We start from the raw sequence: 16,698 nt of genomic DNA on the forward strand, positions 1-16,698 counted from the left end.
ACCAGTTTCAAGGTGGGAAAATGTTCCTAAATGTAAAAAAATACACAAGACTGTGTTTGAACTAAGACTGGTTAAGAATCGCACTATGCAATAAAAAAATGTTTCAAAGGATTTACAAAAAAGGCTAGGGATGCTTGTCTAATTACTGAGACCCAAGAGATTTTTCTAATTTCTCAATTTCACAGTATTTAATACACATAAAACCTTTATACTTTAGACAGTTTTCTAAATATTAACATCCTTCATTTGAAAAACAGTAAAATCAACTTTTTAAAAGAGCCAGATATTACCTGCTGATCTCACAAGCCACTCGTCCTTTCATCTCTATGACATCAGAAGAAGTAGCAAAGCCCAACCTTCTTAAAACACGTTTGCGACATTTGAGCTCATCCATTTGTAGGACAGTTCTTGCTTTCTTCAGTTCTCGTTTTGCAGATTTAATATCTACTGCAATCTATAGCATATAAAAGTAAAGAAAGCTCAACAGTAACATGGTTAGATGAGACTTGTTTCATAAGACTCCATTAAATTGAACTTTAAAACTCATACACTCTAAAGGATGACCTAAAGATACATTTTCATTTTAAGCTTTCATCTCCATGTACTGAAAAAGACTTATTCTCTTTGCTAAAGCTATTGCAAATCTGTGATAAAATCTGAGCACAATGTTATTAAATACTAGCTAAAATGTTAAGTACATGAAAAACAAAATGTCCATTTGAAAAATGTGAAGCAAAGTGCAGAGATGCTGGGACTTATAAGAAGCATAAGAAATTGGGGAACACAGTATGGCCCTTGCCTCAGCAAGAAGTAAAGAATAAGAGGAATGAACTGGTTAACCTTGAGCTAGACAAAGCAGACTGGAGAGGTTAAAGAAAGTCAGCAGTGAATTAGAACAACTTCTCCAAAGACAATATTCACAAGATAATCAGTCACACTCCTAAAATGCCAATCCCACTCGCTCCAGCTTTTAATCCACACACAATCAGGAGTTATCTTTGGAAAAAAGGAAAAAAAAATGAGGATATAAGAATGTTTTCGGTGGGTGGGGGGCAGTGGGAGGAATGGGGAGGTGGCCCAAACAACGTATACACATTTAAGTAAATGTAAAAATGATAAAATAAAAGAAGGAAAAAAAAATTTTTTAGCCCGACTACCTATATTTTCCCCATGATATTCTCAAAAGTTTTCTTCTCTTTGCCCTCAAATTAATTAAAAGTTTATAATGGCTTTGACAAAGAGAGTAAGTGCTATATTCAACACAGAGATGAAAGTTTAAAATGAAAATGTGTATCTTTAGGTCATCCTTTAGAGTGTATGAATTTTAAAATTCTACTTAATGAGTAGATATTATATATTCTCCAATAAGCAATTGTATTCTGAACTGGAGACTTGGAATTCAGAAATAAGAATATCCCAAAAGAAAAGTTTAGGGATTGAGAAGTTAAAAGTTGGGCTGGCGGAATGGCTCAAGTGGAATGACCGCCTAGCAAATGCAAGGTCCTGAGTTCAAGCCCCAGTACCGCAAGAAAAGAAAACAAGAAGTTAAAACTCAGACTGTAAAATTCTGTATACTATTAAGCTACAACTAAGGAGGAGAAGTGATGCTTTTTCAGAGATTACCTATGTACCCTATGTCTGGGGTTTATAGTATTTAATTCTTATAGGAATCCCAAAAGGTAGAGAATATCAAATTCACATTTTACAGATGAGGAAACTGAGGCATATGAGATTACTAAGTAAACTGGTCAAAATTACAGAGCTAGTGAGTGATGGAGTTGAAATTGAGGCTAAAACTTTAGAATAAATAAGCTCTTAGCAATTATCTACATTGCTATGAACTGATGTATTGTCACAACACCACTTTATAGGAAGGAAGCAGTGATTTCTATGCTACATTGCTCTATGCAACCTAGTAATGACTTATCAGGACTATCAGAAAAAATTTTTATAGGATTTTTTGGAGGGTACCAATAGGAACAGAGCAAACCTCTGTGCTAAATACAGTGAGGTTCATAATACTTGTAAGCTAGTAAACAGTTCAATAATTAGAATTATTTTCCTCAGTAAATTTTATATTTTGAATATAAAAATGTTAAAATTACATTATAAACATACTGGATTAAATAAAAATATTACTATTAATTCCATTTGTTTTTAATATGGTGACTAAAATATTAAAATTACATGTGTGACCTGCATTGTATTTCTACTACATGCCACTGCTCTAGATTTTTGTGCACACATTTATAAAAGAATATAAGCTGGGCACAGGGGTGTGCACCTGTAGTCCCAGTTACTTGGAGGCTGATATAGGATACGATAGGATTCATTTTCCAGAGTACACATAAATCTACCAAACTCTTAAATGGCTAACTTGATATATCCATTTATATGGACAGGTATAATTTATATAATAAACTTATACCAATAAACACCAAGGTATATATTCATATGAATTTTTCAAGTGTACAAGAACTTCGTTTGCATGGACTTTATATTGCAGTCTCAATTCTTATCAGTGTTGGAAAGTTAGGTCAGAATGTGTAAGCATTTAAAATGTTGACAGTTGAGGGTCATATTTTGAAGGCCCCTTAGACAAGGATAAAGGACATGAAATGTGTCTTGCAGTCACTACAAAATCATAGTTCACAAAAAGCTGAGAGGGCTTTAAAACTAAACATATTACTCTATTAAGCCAAAGGTCAATATATATAAGTTATCTATTTATAAAAACAGATCACTATGGGAGAGTGCAAATAAGCTAACATGGAACCCATGACTCTAATGAGCTTAAAAATCTGGTCTGTGAGACAGAAAGATAAATGTACTGGCAAAAGTAATAAGTGACATAACTTCAAAAAAGTTATAGGAGTTGTTACAAGCTTAGAGAAGGAAGTGCAATCTGTAAACTACAAAACATTCTAGTAGAAGACAAATGGATAGTGGAAACAAAAATGATTTACTTCAAAAGTATTGTCTAAATTCACTATTCATGACAATTATAAGAATGTTTCTACTGGTTAGAGGAAACTATACTATAGGATGGCTATCTAAAAAAACACAGACAATAACAAGTGTTGGCAAAGATGTGGAAAATTTGGATCTCAACTTGTTGGAGAATGAAATATAGAGTAGCCACTTGAGAAAAGTTTTATAAGTTTTGCCATATAATGCAGTGATTCTTCCCAATTTCACTCAAAGAAAATGAAAATGTAAATCCATAAGAAAGTTTAAACACAATGTTCAGAGCAGCATTATTCATAAAAGCCAAAACATGGAATAAAACCAAATGACCATCAATTGGTAAACAGGTAAGCAAACTATGGTATATCCATACAATTAAGCATTATTTAGCCATAAAGGGAATAAAGTACTTATTCATGCTACAACATGGATGAACCTTGAAGACATTATTCTAAGTGAAAGAAGGAAGACACAAAGGCAACATATTATATGATTATATTTATATGAAATGTTCTGAATAGGCCAATCCACATAGACATAAAGCAGATTTATGGTTGCCAGGGGCCGAAGGATGAGGGAAATATAAAGTGACTGCTAATGGGTAAGAAGTTTCTGTTATGGTGAAGAAAATGTTCTAGAATTAGATAGTGGTGATGGTTGTAGCTATCTGTGAATGTACTAAAAACCACTGACTTGGACACATTGAAGAATCACATAAATTACTCAACTATAGCAAAACACAATAGCTAGACACTCCCATTTTAGTTGAAAAGAAACCCAATAGGACAAGACAATGAAAACCACATATAATACATATAATTTAAGTATAAAAACTAAGTTTCTGCATACCTGTGCTTTTTTTTCACAAAGTGTATACACAGTTTCCAAATTTGGATCATTGTGAAGTGGATGAGAATACATTCGATGCTCAAAAGCCTCTACTTTCTGAATGACTTTTTTCAGTCCTTGATCTTGAATTCCCATGTCATCAATAGGATCTAATAAGGGAACACCATCAGGAAAACGTTTCTGAACTTCCTGAAACAAAGTAAGAAAATTCATTTTTTCTCATATACAAAATTTGTAAGACTAAGTATTTTCTTTCGCAGTTATTCTATGCACATAGATATAAAAAGACTGATGTAGTTAAAAACTCATCCCTCAGCTCTCCAGATGCTGAGATTATAGATACATACTACCACACCCAGCTAGAAAACTCCTTTTTAATTGCTATGCTAAAATTTAAAGATATAGGAATATATGTACTTCACTAATAAATGTAGCATTGCATAGTTCAATAGTTCTGGATGTGGCATGACTTACTCATAAACCTGTTATTGTGTATATATATTGGTGTAACACCTTGCCACGATAAATAATCCTGTATTAAACATCTCTATGTACATATTATTTTCAGTGTTTATATCATTTCTTTGGTGTTAAATTCTAGGTAGGGCACTACTGTGTTGAATATCATGAACTTTTTTAAAGGTACTGATCCCTTTTGCTAATTTTACATGATTAACTGTCAAATATAGAGAGCACATGAGTTCCAAGAAAGAATAGCTCATGAAAGGCTGGTATCACACTGGGAGAATTTCAGGATCTTAGATAGACCTTAAAGATCAGCTAGATAGAATATGGCTAGTTAGCACCTGCCTTACACTAACTTTGATCCTAAGTATGCCAAAAAAAATAAAATAGTAAAGTATGTGTTGTGTGTATCTGTGCATGCATACACAAAGACGACACACCATTAGCTGGGCACAGTGGTACACATCTATAGTCCAGGTACATGAGAGACCGAGACATGAAGATTACTTAAGCCTAAGAGCCTGACACTGGCTGGGCAACATAGTGAGATGAGACAAGAGGGAAGGGAAAGGGAAGAAAGAAAGGGTAAAAAGAATAAACATAAGAGTTCAAAGACTTTTGAACATTTCTGTATTAAATAAGCCAATAATGCAAGCTGCCTTAAGAAACTGATTATCTTTGCTAAGTGCATACAGCAGTTCTCGGGTGTTTGCCCTCTCAAGGGGGTTTAGCACCAGTACAAAAATCACACAATTTTATAAATCAACTGCCATTTTTTATATACAAAGAAACCAAATCATAGGCATCCAAAGAAAAACTATGATTTTAGCTTGAAAGTTAAAAAACATACAACAAATAGCAAAAGAGGTATCTTTAGTCAAAGGGTTATTTAAATGGGCTCATTTCCAATTCTTCCTCTGGTTTCCTAACATGTGCTGACTAATGTTTATGAGGGACTAAGGAAAACAATACTGTAACATATGACTAAATAATGAGGCAGAACTAAGATGAAGTGAAGTTACTTTAAAAATTAAAATTTTTAAAAATTAAAAATTAAAAAGATATTAAAATATCTTGTCCTGGGATATAGTATAGTGATATTTAAGACAAATATGACAAGCCTAAATTTCCCAAGATTTACTTCAACAAAACTTCATTTTAAGTGTAACGAAATAAAAACTGACCTAACTCAGATGCACAAAGTAATCAGTTTTTCCAGAATGACTGCATTATTTATGCTAACTTAATAATGACCAACGTGGATTTCTATGCATAATTATGTCACTGTTTTCAAGATACTAGAACAATTTCAGTGAACTTTTAAGATATATTTATTTACCTCCAGACTAGTTTAAGAGTGTTTGAAAACTCTTTGGGAGTGTTTCCTGAAAGTCCTACAACAAACTGAAAGCATCCTCTTTATCCCTGTACTTTCATATTCTACTTTAAAGCCCTTATTGCATAAGAAGTGATACTCAACTGTATACTGACCAAAATAACTTTGTCACTTCTTTTCTCTATTAGCAAATTAAATTTTCTAGAAAGTCATTTCTCCTACTGAAAATAAAACTATTTTATCCATTTATTTCCACTCAAAATTCTGGCAGATGATTTCATACAGTCCAGTTATTTTCACTCAGAATGAACATATCAAGTTATACTCAGCACACTGATAGTGAACCCTAGTCATGCACAGTTTTTTTAAGTCCTCCTTCAGCAATACACTTTGTTAGTGGATTTAAATCAAAGACAAATTTACATAAAAGAGGACATCATATATCTGCTGTGACTAATTTTATGGAAAAAAATTGCCACTACTGATAGTGTTTATAGTTTTTGTGAAAATAATGTATTTAAAAGCATTTCAGTTGTCTCTTTATAAACTCTACTTGTATTTATGCAAAATTTACATTTTAATATAAATCTAACATGCATACCTGTATTGATTTTAAAACACTCTGTCTATTGTCCACTGGCCGAAGGTCTTTAGGAATATAAAGCCTAACACTGCTGATAGCAGAAAGGAGATGCACCAAAACTGGAACAACCTAAGAACAAAAGTTATATAATACAATTAAAATTAGACATTTTCAAATTTTGCCATTTCCTAAACTTGGATCCATTCAAGAAAGCTGCATTTACAGTATGTCACAGTATCAAGATGCTGATAATCATTGTTGAGAAACCACCTACCGCTGAAACTTTTATCTTAGTAGAGATTATTTAGTAAGTAAAAACTATTTCAAGTATTTTAAATGACAGGCAAATAAATGGTACATAAAAATAAGAGATCCTTCAATACAGGATCTACAGTTTATTTTTCTGTTCTTAGTTCATTTGGCTCCTTTTTGATTATTTAAAAGTACTAAAGGCTAGGAGTGGTACGCACGCCTATAATCTTAGCTACTTCAGAAGCAGAGATCAGGAGGATCAAGGCTAGAGGCCAACTGGAGCAAAATGGTCACAAGACTCCATCTCAATCAATGGCTGAGTGGGGTAGAGGGTGGTTGTGTAAGTGTGGCATGTGCCTGTCATCCTAGCTATGTAGGGAAGCACAAATAGGAGGACTGAGTTCCAGGCAGGCCCAAGGCATAAAGAAAGGTCCTATCTCAAAAATAACCAATGTGAAAAGGGCAGGGGGAAGAGGGAGGTTGTGGTTCAAATGGCAGAGCGCCTGCCTAGCAAGCACAAGGCTCTGAGTTCAACACCAGCATGACACTCCCCAAATTTACTATAGCAGTACAGAAGTATCCTGTTTAAAGGGTTAAATGGCCAAGGAAGGTGTATGTTAAGTTCTACATAAGCTAAATACAGGCTAGAGGACTGGTACAAGTGGTAGAGTGCCAAGCCTGCCTAGTAAGAGTGAAACCCCCGAGTTCAAACCCCAGCATGACCAAAAAAAACAAAAAACACTGGCTCAAGTGGTACAGGGCCTACCTACCAAGCATAAGGCTCTAAGTTTAACCCCAGTATCACCAAAAAAAAAAAAAAAAAAAAACAAAAAACCAAGCTGGAATATAAAGAAGAAAAACTGTATTTTAAAAAGAGAAAATATTATATTCCATTAGACATGATCTAGCAGAAAACATGTACGCAGTAACTTTCATCCATGTTTTCTCCAGTCAAGTATACACTGCCCTCACTATCAAATACGTATCATTTGGCTCCCTTAAACCACTCTCAAATCTGGAGGGCTTCTATAACATTTAGGTGTGCTTAACAATTTCACAGGTCCAAAGATGTCAATATAGTGGTTTTCCACAGCTATTTTTACAGACACCACTAGTTAAAAAGCAATTGTCACTGGCTTGCTGGTAACAAATATATTTAGTGATTTATTGAACAGAAACAATACTTCTGAGTTTAAGTTCTAAAATCAAGGCTACCTGCATTTGAACTCAATCTTCAGCTAGGTGTGTGACCTTAGGTAAGTTTCTAACCTTTTAAAGCTTTCGTTTCCACATTCATAGAAACAGAGATAAAATTACACTCATTTTATTTAACTGTCGTGAATATAAGGCAAAGTACACATGTTTAAGTTACTAACGTACATTTTTAATAAGTTTAGTCTAACAAATGTCCTGCAAATGTAAACAAATATGCATGTAAGTGTTAAAATAGCAGGATCATATACTCAAATGGACAAAAAAAAAGTATCTGTCCCATTTTAAGTGGCAAAAAGACTGAAAAACTGGAAAGAGCATACATTGTTTAAAAAGAACTACTGTACTAGGCAGGAATAGGCAGGAATGCAGTACTAGTGTTTAGAGGTCTTTTTTATTTTTTTAAAGCCAGAAGTCTAGTTTATTACAAAGTCTCCACTTTTAAAACCTGATAACCAATTTACATTCTTTCTGTCTCTCAGTCTTTATAAAATTACCTTTACTTTTTATTTTTGCGGTACAGTAACATTATTAGCTAGCTTTCTACTTAAAAACAAATGAACAATACTATGAACTATTTGTGGTATTTTCTCAACTAGTTTTCCAAACTGCTAGAAGTTTGCTAAAACTATTTATTTAGCAAACTATTAACAATGTTATCTGTCCGTCCTTACAGTTTTGTTTTTGGGGGAAGATGTTATTTCTGTCTTCCTGCCTTCATTTTTGTTCTCATTTTCTAATCATTTGAAATAGAGTTACATACAATGTCACTTCATTTCTCTAGCATACATCATTTAAGAGCATGCATCTTTTAAGAACAAGCACATTATCCTGTATAGCCACAATTAAAAAATTCTAAAAAAAAATCACACCACCTAACAGAAAGCCCATACATAAATTTTTCCCACTTGACCCAATAGTAAACTTTATAAATTATTACTACTACTACACTTTTGGGTCCAGGGTTCAATTGAGGGTCATATCTCTAGTCTTAAGAATATCTGCCTCCTTTTTTGTTCTTTTAGTCTTGACAGTCTCATAATTTCAAATCTATAGAAAAGTTGCATTAATAGCATAAAGAGCTTCCACGTAACTATTCCAATAACTATTTACATTTTTCACATCTGTTTTATCATATTCTCCTTCTCTCTCCACACAGTATTTAAAAAGAGAATTTTAATGCTGATACAGAAACTTGACCTAACTTACACTTCTTAAGACTTTTTTACCTACTTTTCCCAAAATGTCTTTTTTAATACCTCCCTCGTAAAAAAAGGTAGGATGACTTTAGTTGCAATAGTCTCTCTTAAGCTGGAACAACTGTTCAGTTTTTCTCTCAAGACTGACTTTCTTTCAATACTTTAGTTTTGTAGAATGGCCTGCCATTAGGGTTTTGCCTAATCATCAGATTAAGGTTGTACATTCTGGGCAGAAACCGTGTTTTGTTCTTTTCAGCCCATTGATTAACATTAATGATACCAACTTTGATCACTTGATTAAGGTGGTATTTGCTTACAGTTTTCTACAGTAAAATTACTACTGTCCCCTTTTATAGTAAGATCCTTTAAAGGCAAATATACTATTTTCATCAAACATTTAAGTATTAAGTTTCATCATCTATGGATGACTTTTGCAACATCACTATTCCATCTACATTTTGCCTTTCTCTTTCAGCATTATTTTCATATTATAATACTTTACTATCAATTTTATTTTCAAACTGTCCAACCCATTTTTAAAGATATCATCTTTAAAATGTGAGCTGCACTGGGTTCTGAACCAACAGTTTGTGACTTATACAAATCCCAGATGCTGTAGCTGGAATGAGAAGACTTAGGATATGAAAAATTATCAGTAATGTACCAGGCAGCAAACATCCAGAGGAAGGAATGCACAATTTTTCTACATGTGCATAATTTAAAATAGTAGAAAAATAAAAAAACTCATTTGATTGTATAAAACAAGAATGTTTTATGTATTTAAGGTTGAATTCAATATGTATTTAAGTCAAAACACTCTAAATGAATTTGGAGGAATGTAATTTCTTTACACCAAGACTATTAGGCTTAAATACAAGGTAGTTTTTCATTCAAACAAATTGTTTTTGAGCCAAATGACTTCTATCATGTCAAGGCAGATTTATTTAAGCCAGTGTGCTACTGATTAAATTTTAGAATTAAAAAAATGAACTTGTGCCTTGATCAAACTTAAGAGCTGACTAATATAATAATCTATTCTATAAACTGGGTGTCTTCTCTAACTTTATTCAAGAATGTCAGTGAAAATAGAACATGACCTCCAAAATTCTCTTCTTGGTAAAAGCAATGACAACATTGGTAAAACTGTCAAATTCAACTTCTTCACAATTTTGGAAATTATTCACAAGCTGAAAACTACCCAGGGAGCATTTATTCAAGGAAAATGGCTGACTTTTCCTTGAGGAAAAAGGTTATCCTTGGTAAGAATAACAAGCTTTGTATGGCATTTTAACTTCTCCTTCTACTCCACAGCTCCAAAGTAGTTTGAAAAACAACAACCTGTAATCATAGTGAAAACAAGTCTGGTACCCACTGGAAAATGAAAGAAGTTGGTATTTACTTCAAAGCCCCCTTTCCAGAGAACTGTCATTATCTCACCTGTCTGGTCATTCCCTGGAAGACTACATCCACAAGCTGTCTTCATTTGACCTGATTAAGAGCTTGCTCAGGGCAAGCAACCTTTTCCCCAGGGGCATGTGTCCAATATAATGAGACAATTGTTTAATCACGGCTGCCTGAGATGACAGATGACAACAGTGGACACAAGTTAAAGGTTAACTAAAACCCTTAAAAGTAAAAGTTGGGGACTAAAATGTCCATCGAGGTATCTGAAAAATTCCCACTTGTTTCCGGGAATTTAGAAGCATGCACTGGGCTATGTGCATTCTCAAGAAAGACCTGAAAAGGCCTAACACCTCACCTCTCTAACCAAGAGATTACACATACAGAAGTTAGGTAATGCTAATTGGTGCAGGCCATCTAAGGAAATCTTTGAGCAATTATTACCTAACTACTAAACTAGCCAAGCAAAGATTTCAGTGCCTAAACAAGATTAAAAAAAAAAAAAAAGCCCAACATATTTAATACAACTAGTTCAGAAAAGTCACTAAACAAGTAACTAAGAAAACAGTAATAAAAATAAACTTGTAGGGAGTGGGAAAAATCTAATTTCCAGAGTCACTACACTATTATTTTAAATGTCTAGGTTACAGTAAGAAATGATGCATGTAAAGGAAACAACAAAGTATGACCCACATAAAGAGAAAAGTTAGCAAATAATAGAAACTGTCCTTGAGGAAGCACAGATATCAGACTTAACACCATTTAAGTTAGCTACTTTAAAACTTGCCCCAAGATTATTTTAAATATGTTCAAAGTTCATTTAAAACTCTGGTTTGGACATGGCGGTGTGCATGTGCAGTGCCAGCTATTTGGAGGATGAGGCAGGAGGATTACTGGAGCCCCATCTTAAAAAAAAAAAAAAAAAGAATAAATTTGAAATATTATATTACAACACTCTCATGTAAACAAGTGTCCAAACTGCTAAATCTCAATGTTTGTATCTTAAGCTTCAAGCAGTTGTTATACATTATAAGTCTATAGGTATGAACTACAGTTTTCTACATCTCTTTATTAATGTTTTTACCTAACAATGAATGATTTAGTGAGTTTTTTGATTAAAGAAATAAGATAGAAATCATTTATCTGGACCCTGTAATTATGATATTGACTCTTAACAGTATGAGTCTCATTAACTCACAAGGTGGCTACAATAAGGCACAGTGGTCAGATACCTTTAAAGTTGGCAAAGCATCAGTGATAAACTGTAAGCGATGTTTAGAACATATCATTAAATCTGTCAATCTCTGTTAGTTAATTGTAATCCAGAGCTGGCATGTGCATACATGTGCTCTCTCTCTCTCTTTCCACACATATTCTCTCTAAACTTTCTCCAAAAAAAAAGTTAAGTAATATTTATCTCATAGGTAAAAGGAAAAGTCACTTTACCAAGTAGACTTGTACAAAGTATGATAAAAAGCTAAGTTTGGCATCACATACATTCAAAAAGAGAGGAAAAGAAAAAAAAAAGAAAACCCCATTTTCACTGCAAATCTCATGCAATGGAAGTCTGGTTCTAACCTACCCTGAATAGTGCTAGATAATTGTAGTTGAGAGCTGAGTTTCCTTAGTACCTGCATGACTATTCAAGACAAGTCATCTATAAAGCAAACAAACAAACAATATACATACATATATACATATATACACACACACACATATTCTGCTTTGCAAGGTATAGTCCTCCTGTTTTATTATTCGACCATTGTCATTCAAAGGTAGAACAGAACAACTTGGAGTTCTTTCTGAAGAGGGGAGTTTCATGCTCTGTATGTTGCTTCCTGTGGTGAGAATTTAATTCTTAACTGAAAAAATTCCAATGCCTTCCAAAAAGTATAGTTTTCCCAACAAGTTCGTTAAAATCTGACTACTTCATTGATAAAACCTACCTTATTAATTTCCTGCCTTAGGCATGATACATCTTGAGGTTCACCTAAGTTTTTGAAGAAGTACAAAATGTTCCTTCATTAAGCTGCAATCCCCTTACAGTCACAGAGTATATAAAAATTATTTTAAAAAATACTGTGAATTCCAAATCCCATAATGATTTATTTATCCAAAGAAGCAGTCTATGATTATGATACCACAGTGGCAAATTGTACTTTCTAGAAACAAAGCTTATTATAACAAATATAATTTCCTATATTAAATTATAAAGAAATTGTTTTGAAAACAAGAAAATTCTACCATAATGTTGGACTTCATATAGGTAACTTAGAATCTCTGCAGTAAGATTTTATCAACAATTAATTTTATCTATTCAAAAAATGTCTAGAAATGGGATGTCCAGGGATGCCTAGTGGTAGAGTGGTTGCCTAGCATGCACAAGGCACTGGGGCCAATCTCTAGTACAGAAAGGGAGTATCTCACGTGGCAAGTCAAATGTTTTTTAATTACTTTCAATTTATTTTTCTTTCCTTTTTTTGTCATGTTTTTTCAAATGTGCTACATTTAATTAAAGATATCTGAATTAAACAATTTTAATTAAGAAAACTTCAATAGTAATTTTTCATCATGAAAACAATGTTTCAATAATTATTTCCACAGGAATGAAATAAACAGCAAAGAGCAATCCAAATTGTAAAATCATTCAGTCACCAATGATAACGAAAATGCTTTATAAGCCTGGTAAAATCCACTTTCATGTGAAATTGGAATTATTAAATTTGCTTTACCTTTCTCTTTGTCATTAACTACCAGGTCATAAAAAGAAAACTAGAATTTTATGAATCACCCTACTATATTTTAGATGGCTATGTCGAAATACCTTAACACTTCTAATTTAGGAGTTATGAAAGTATGTTCATTGCAATTACATTAAAACTAGTGGTGATAATTCACAGAATATCTGAAATCTGAAGATGAAAAGTAAAATACAAACCTGCATCTCTCCTTTCTCATCAGGCTTGGCTGGTTTTGCAGCCTCAGTAGCTGAATTTTTTAAGCTTTCTTTGCTGCAGCGCAGAAGTACTTCTACTACATATAAAGGATCCAGTTCACCAGAATTAGGCTGGAAAAACAGAATAAAGGAAGTTCATTAATTCTTGAAAACTGGCCCACAAATTTTAAGTTCCATGGGCCCAGGGCCTATATTTCAGCTTTTAGCATTATGACTGGCATATACTGTGAAGTGTTTACTTCATACAGTGAAGAAGATTATCTTTGCATCCTTCAACTTGTTCCACTGGATGAGAAAACACAGCAATAATTCATTATTTGTAAATTTAATGGTACGATCATTGCAAGCTGCGACATAAAATGCCACTTTTAAGTTCTTAATAATTAGTTTATATTATTGCAGAATTAGAAAAAACAAAATCATCAGTAGCAGAAAATGAGACTATCTCCAAATCATTCTAATTAAATGACATGTAAAATAAATTGAGTACATTATTTTACAGATCAGTATTGATAGAATAATAATGTCGCCATTTATAAATCGGCAGCCATTTTATCCTCAGACCTCACCTGAGAAACTTCCAAGGACAGCCCCGCCCTGAACAGAAGTTCCCGTGCTCTAAGACAGCATGTACTAACTTCCTTAACCTCCCCCTTGTATAAAAGCCATGCCTGGCCCAGAATCACTGTTGTGCCATCTTTTCCCCGGCCAGCCTGGCAGTTTGGGCCTGCCATTAAACTTTGCTCTATGGACGTGAGACTTTTCTTGTGAGCTTTCTTTGTGAGCGGCATTTTTCCTAACAAGTACATTGGTACTTCTATAGTATGTCTTCACATCATTTCACTAAGTCTTTTATATTAACTAAGAAAAACATGATTCTGAAGATCTCAGGACTAATCACATCTTCTGCACTATGATAATGTATGCCTGAGAAGAATGTATTTCAAACAGTAATACACCTTTTTGTAAGGTCTAAACGTCTAAATGAGCTCTTCTGCATAAAATAGATAAAAAGAAAGTTACTGTGATTGAGGAGGAACACGGCAAAGCCCTGACGGTGTGGTTTCTTCACTGGATATTAAAAAATATGAAAAAAAATGAGTATATTAGAAGACTGAGATCTGGAAGATCGTGGTTGAAGGCTAGCCTGGGCAAATACCTGTGAGTCCTCAACAAGTAGCGAGGCCCAGTGACATGTGCTTGTCATTCCAAGCTATGTGAGGGGCTGAGATCAGGAGGATCACATTCTAGAACAGCTCCAACAAAAAAAGCTCGAAATCCCCATCTCAGTGGAAAAAAGCTGAGCATGCTGCTACATACCTATCTTTTCAGCTATGACAGAAAACAGAAAATAGGAGGATCATGGTCCAGGCCAGCCTGGGCAAAAAGAGACCCTATTTCCAAAGAACCAGAGCAAAAAGGGCTGAAGGCTTGCTTAAACGGTAGAGTACCTGCCTAGCAAACCTGAAGCTCTGAGTTCTTATCCCAGGTTAAAAAAAAAAGAAAAAGAAAAAAGCAACAACAACAACAACAAAAAACCAGAAAGAAAATGTGTCAATAAATGACACTGCATCCATATCTATAATCCCTTTCTGGAAAAAAACATTATTTAATAAAAGTAAACCCTATTTCTAAATATAAACCACAAAGAAAATCACAATTATCTTAAGTCATTCAGTTCAAGTTTCCTCAAAGAAAGCTAAGCTCCATTTATCCAAAAGGAAAACTAGCTTTTTCTCAGCATTACTTTTTTCCCAGTTAAGGTTATTAAAAGTAAGTTTCAAAACATTCTTCAGTGTAGTACAGACATAAAGCAAAGATGGATAGTATTTTTTGCTTGGATCATCTCTGTCTCCAAAGATTAGAATATATATAGCCAATGAACTAAACAAATGTTTATGATTAACTATCAATTTCTCCTAAGGAGCCAACAACTGTAAGGAGATTCAACTCAGAAATAGTCTTTTTTTTTTTTTTGGAGGGGTGGGGAGATGGACAACCATATTGAAGATGAATTCTACAACAATGAATTAACTCTAAAGTGTTAGGGGACACTTGGTATCTTGACAAAAGAAACCTGTTAACATTAATGAGCATTAATTAATTAACTGATATATATATAGATAATCTAGAAATGTTAACTCTGCTGTTGGGTTTACTTCCAATTCTGTAGGTTTTTCAAATTTAATATTCTTCATCAATAAAACAACCACAGAACTGGCTGTAAAACATACCATACATGGTCATCTTTGTAGAGCTTAAGACAGTATTATGGAAATAGCCTCATCTGTTACTATGGAAATGCACTGGAAAGCTTTCTTAATTATAACATTAAGTGAAAATTTATTAAAAAAATTTCCTAAGATAACAAAAATTTTCTCACCTAACTTAGTCTAGTTCTCTACTTTGTAAAGATGGGTCAGCATCATCTTTCACATAAAGGGAAATAGTTACTAAGTGTTCTAAACCAAATTTTCAATTGAGTTATCTTACTTTGATTACTCAAATTTTTGTTCATTTTTTAATTCTTATTTCCTAATCATAACTTTCTTTCTCCTAAAGTTCCTTCATTCCTTTTAAAATGTGACCAATTTTTTGCTATAAATTGAAGTTGACCAAATTAAAACATAGTTTTGCTAATCCTAAACTTGTAGAATGCAAAGAAACAATATAAATAAATATTAAAAATTAAAATTTTATATCCTTAAAATGACTCACAATATTTTCACCAGAGTCTATTCTTTGTCTCTGGCAAACTCAACTTGCCACAAAAATCTTTGGATTATTTTTCTGACCTAGATTCCAAAATAAATAAAAATGAACTTCATATTTTTAGTTAACAGACAAATGCAAGTAGCTCAGTGGAAAAATTTGATCCGCCGTCAATTTAAACAGAAAAAAAAGTTCCACTCTAGTCCTCAATCTATCTTTGCCTAAAAGAACTCTCATGAACAAGTATTATTTTTATAAATGGATTAAGGACCAACAGAGGCAAAAATTAAAAAAAAAACTGTCTGGGTGTGCATACAACTGTAATTATCAATAATTTTCTTCCTAGAAATATAAAATCTTAGATATACTATAGTACTGGCATGGCAAAGTGAGGAGTTCCACAAACCCACTTCCCAGCAAAACTGGAGACTATTATGAAAAATCGAGCATTTAAAGTCTCTGGAAATGGTTCTAGGAAACACCCACTCAAGAAAAATCTAAAATTTAGTAAGAAGAGCAAGTCAAAACTCACTCTCCCACTCATCCCAGCTCATCAAGACAGAACGGTGAAGCTAAAACTACTGGAGGGCACCTATCCTTTTCCTTGGCTTGTTAGGAGAAGCAAGCAGAGAAAACTGAAGCTACTATATCCATGTACCTTCTAAGCCCTAAGTTCCGTAAAACAGGAATAGCAATCAGAGGAAAGTGAACAACTGTCCTCACATCCAGCTTTAAAACTTTGGCTCAGAGATACTGCCTAGGAGGA

The 16,698-nt window shown here is 33.5% G+C and overlaps 1 protein-coding gene across 3 annotated transcripts in view; it reads right to left on the reverse strand.

Annotated features, from left to right (window-relative positions):
- Nucleotides 1–16,698, reverse strand: part of Mtrex (Mtr4 exosome RNA helicase) — a 111,969-nt gene that overhangs the window by 21,524 nt on the left and 73,747 nt on the right. For all 3 annotated transcript variants that reach the window (XM_074077490.1, XM_074077488.1, XM_074077489.1), the window contains 4 exons: nt 13,203–13,331; nt 6,219–6,329; nt 3,817–4,005; nt 291–454 (listed from right to left, as the gene is read on the reverse strand). In XM_074077490.1, coding sequence (XP_073933591.1) covers nt 291–454; nt 3,817–4,005; nt 6,219–6,329; nt 13,203–13,331 — 593 coding nt within the window. The remainder of the gene's footprint in view (nt 1–290; nt 455–3,816; nt 4,006–6,218; nt 6,330–13,202; nt 13,332–16,698) is intronic.

The sequence above is a fragment of the Castor canadensis genome, chromosome 6, assembly GCF_047511655.1.
Source record: "Castor canadensis chromosome 6, mCasCan1.hap1v2, whole genome shotgun sequence".
Lineage (NCBI taxonomy): Eukaryota > Metazoa > Chordata > Mammalia > Rodentia > Castoridae > Castor > Castor canadensis.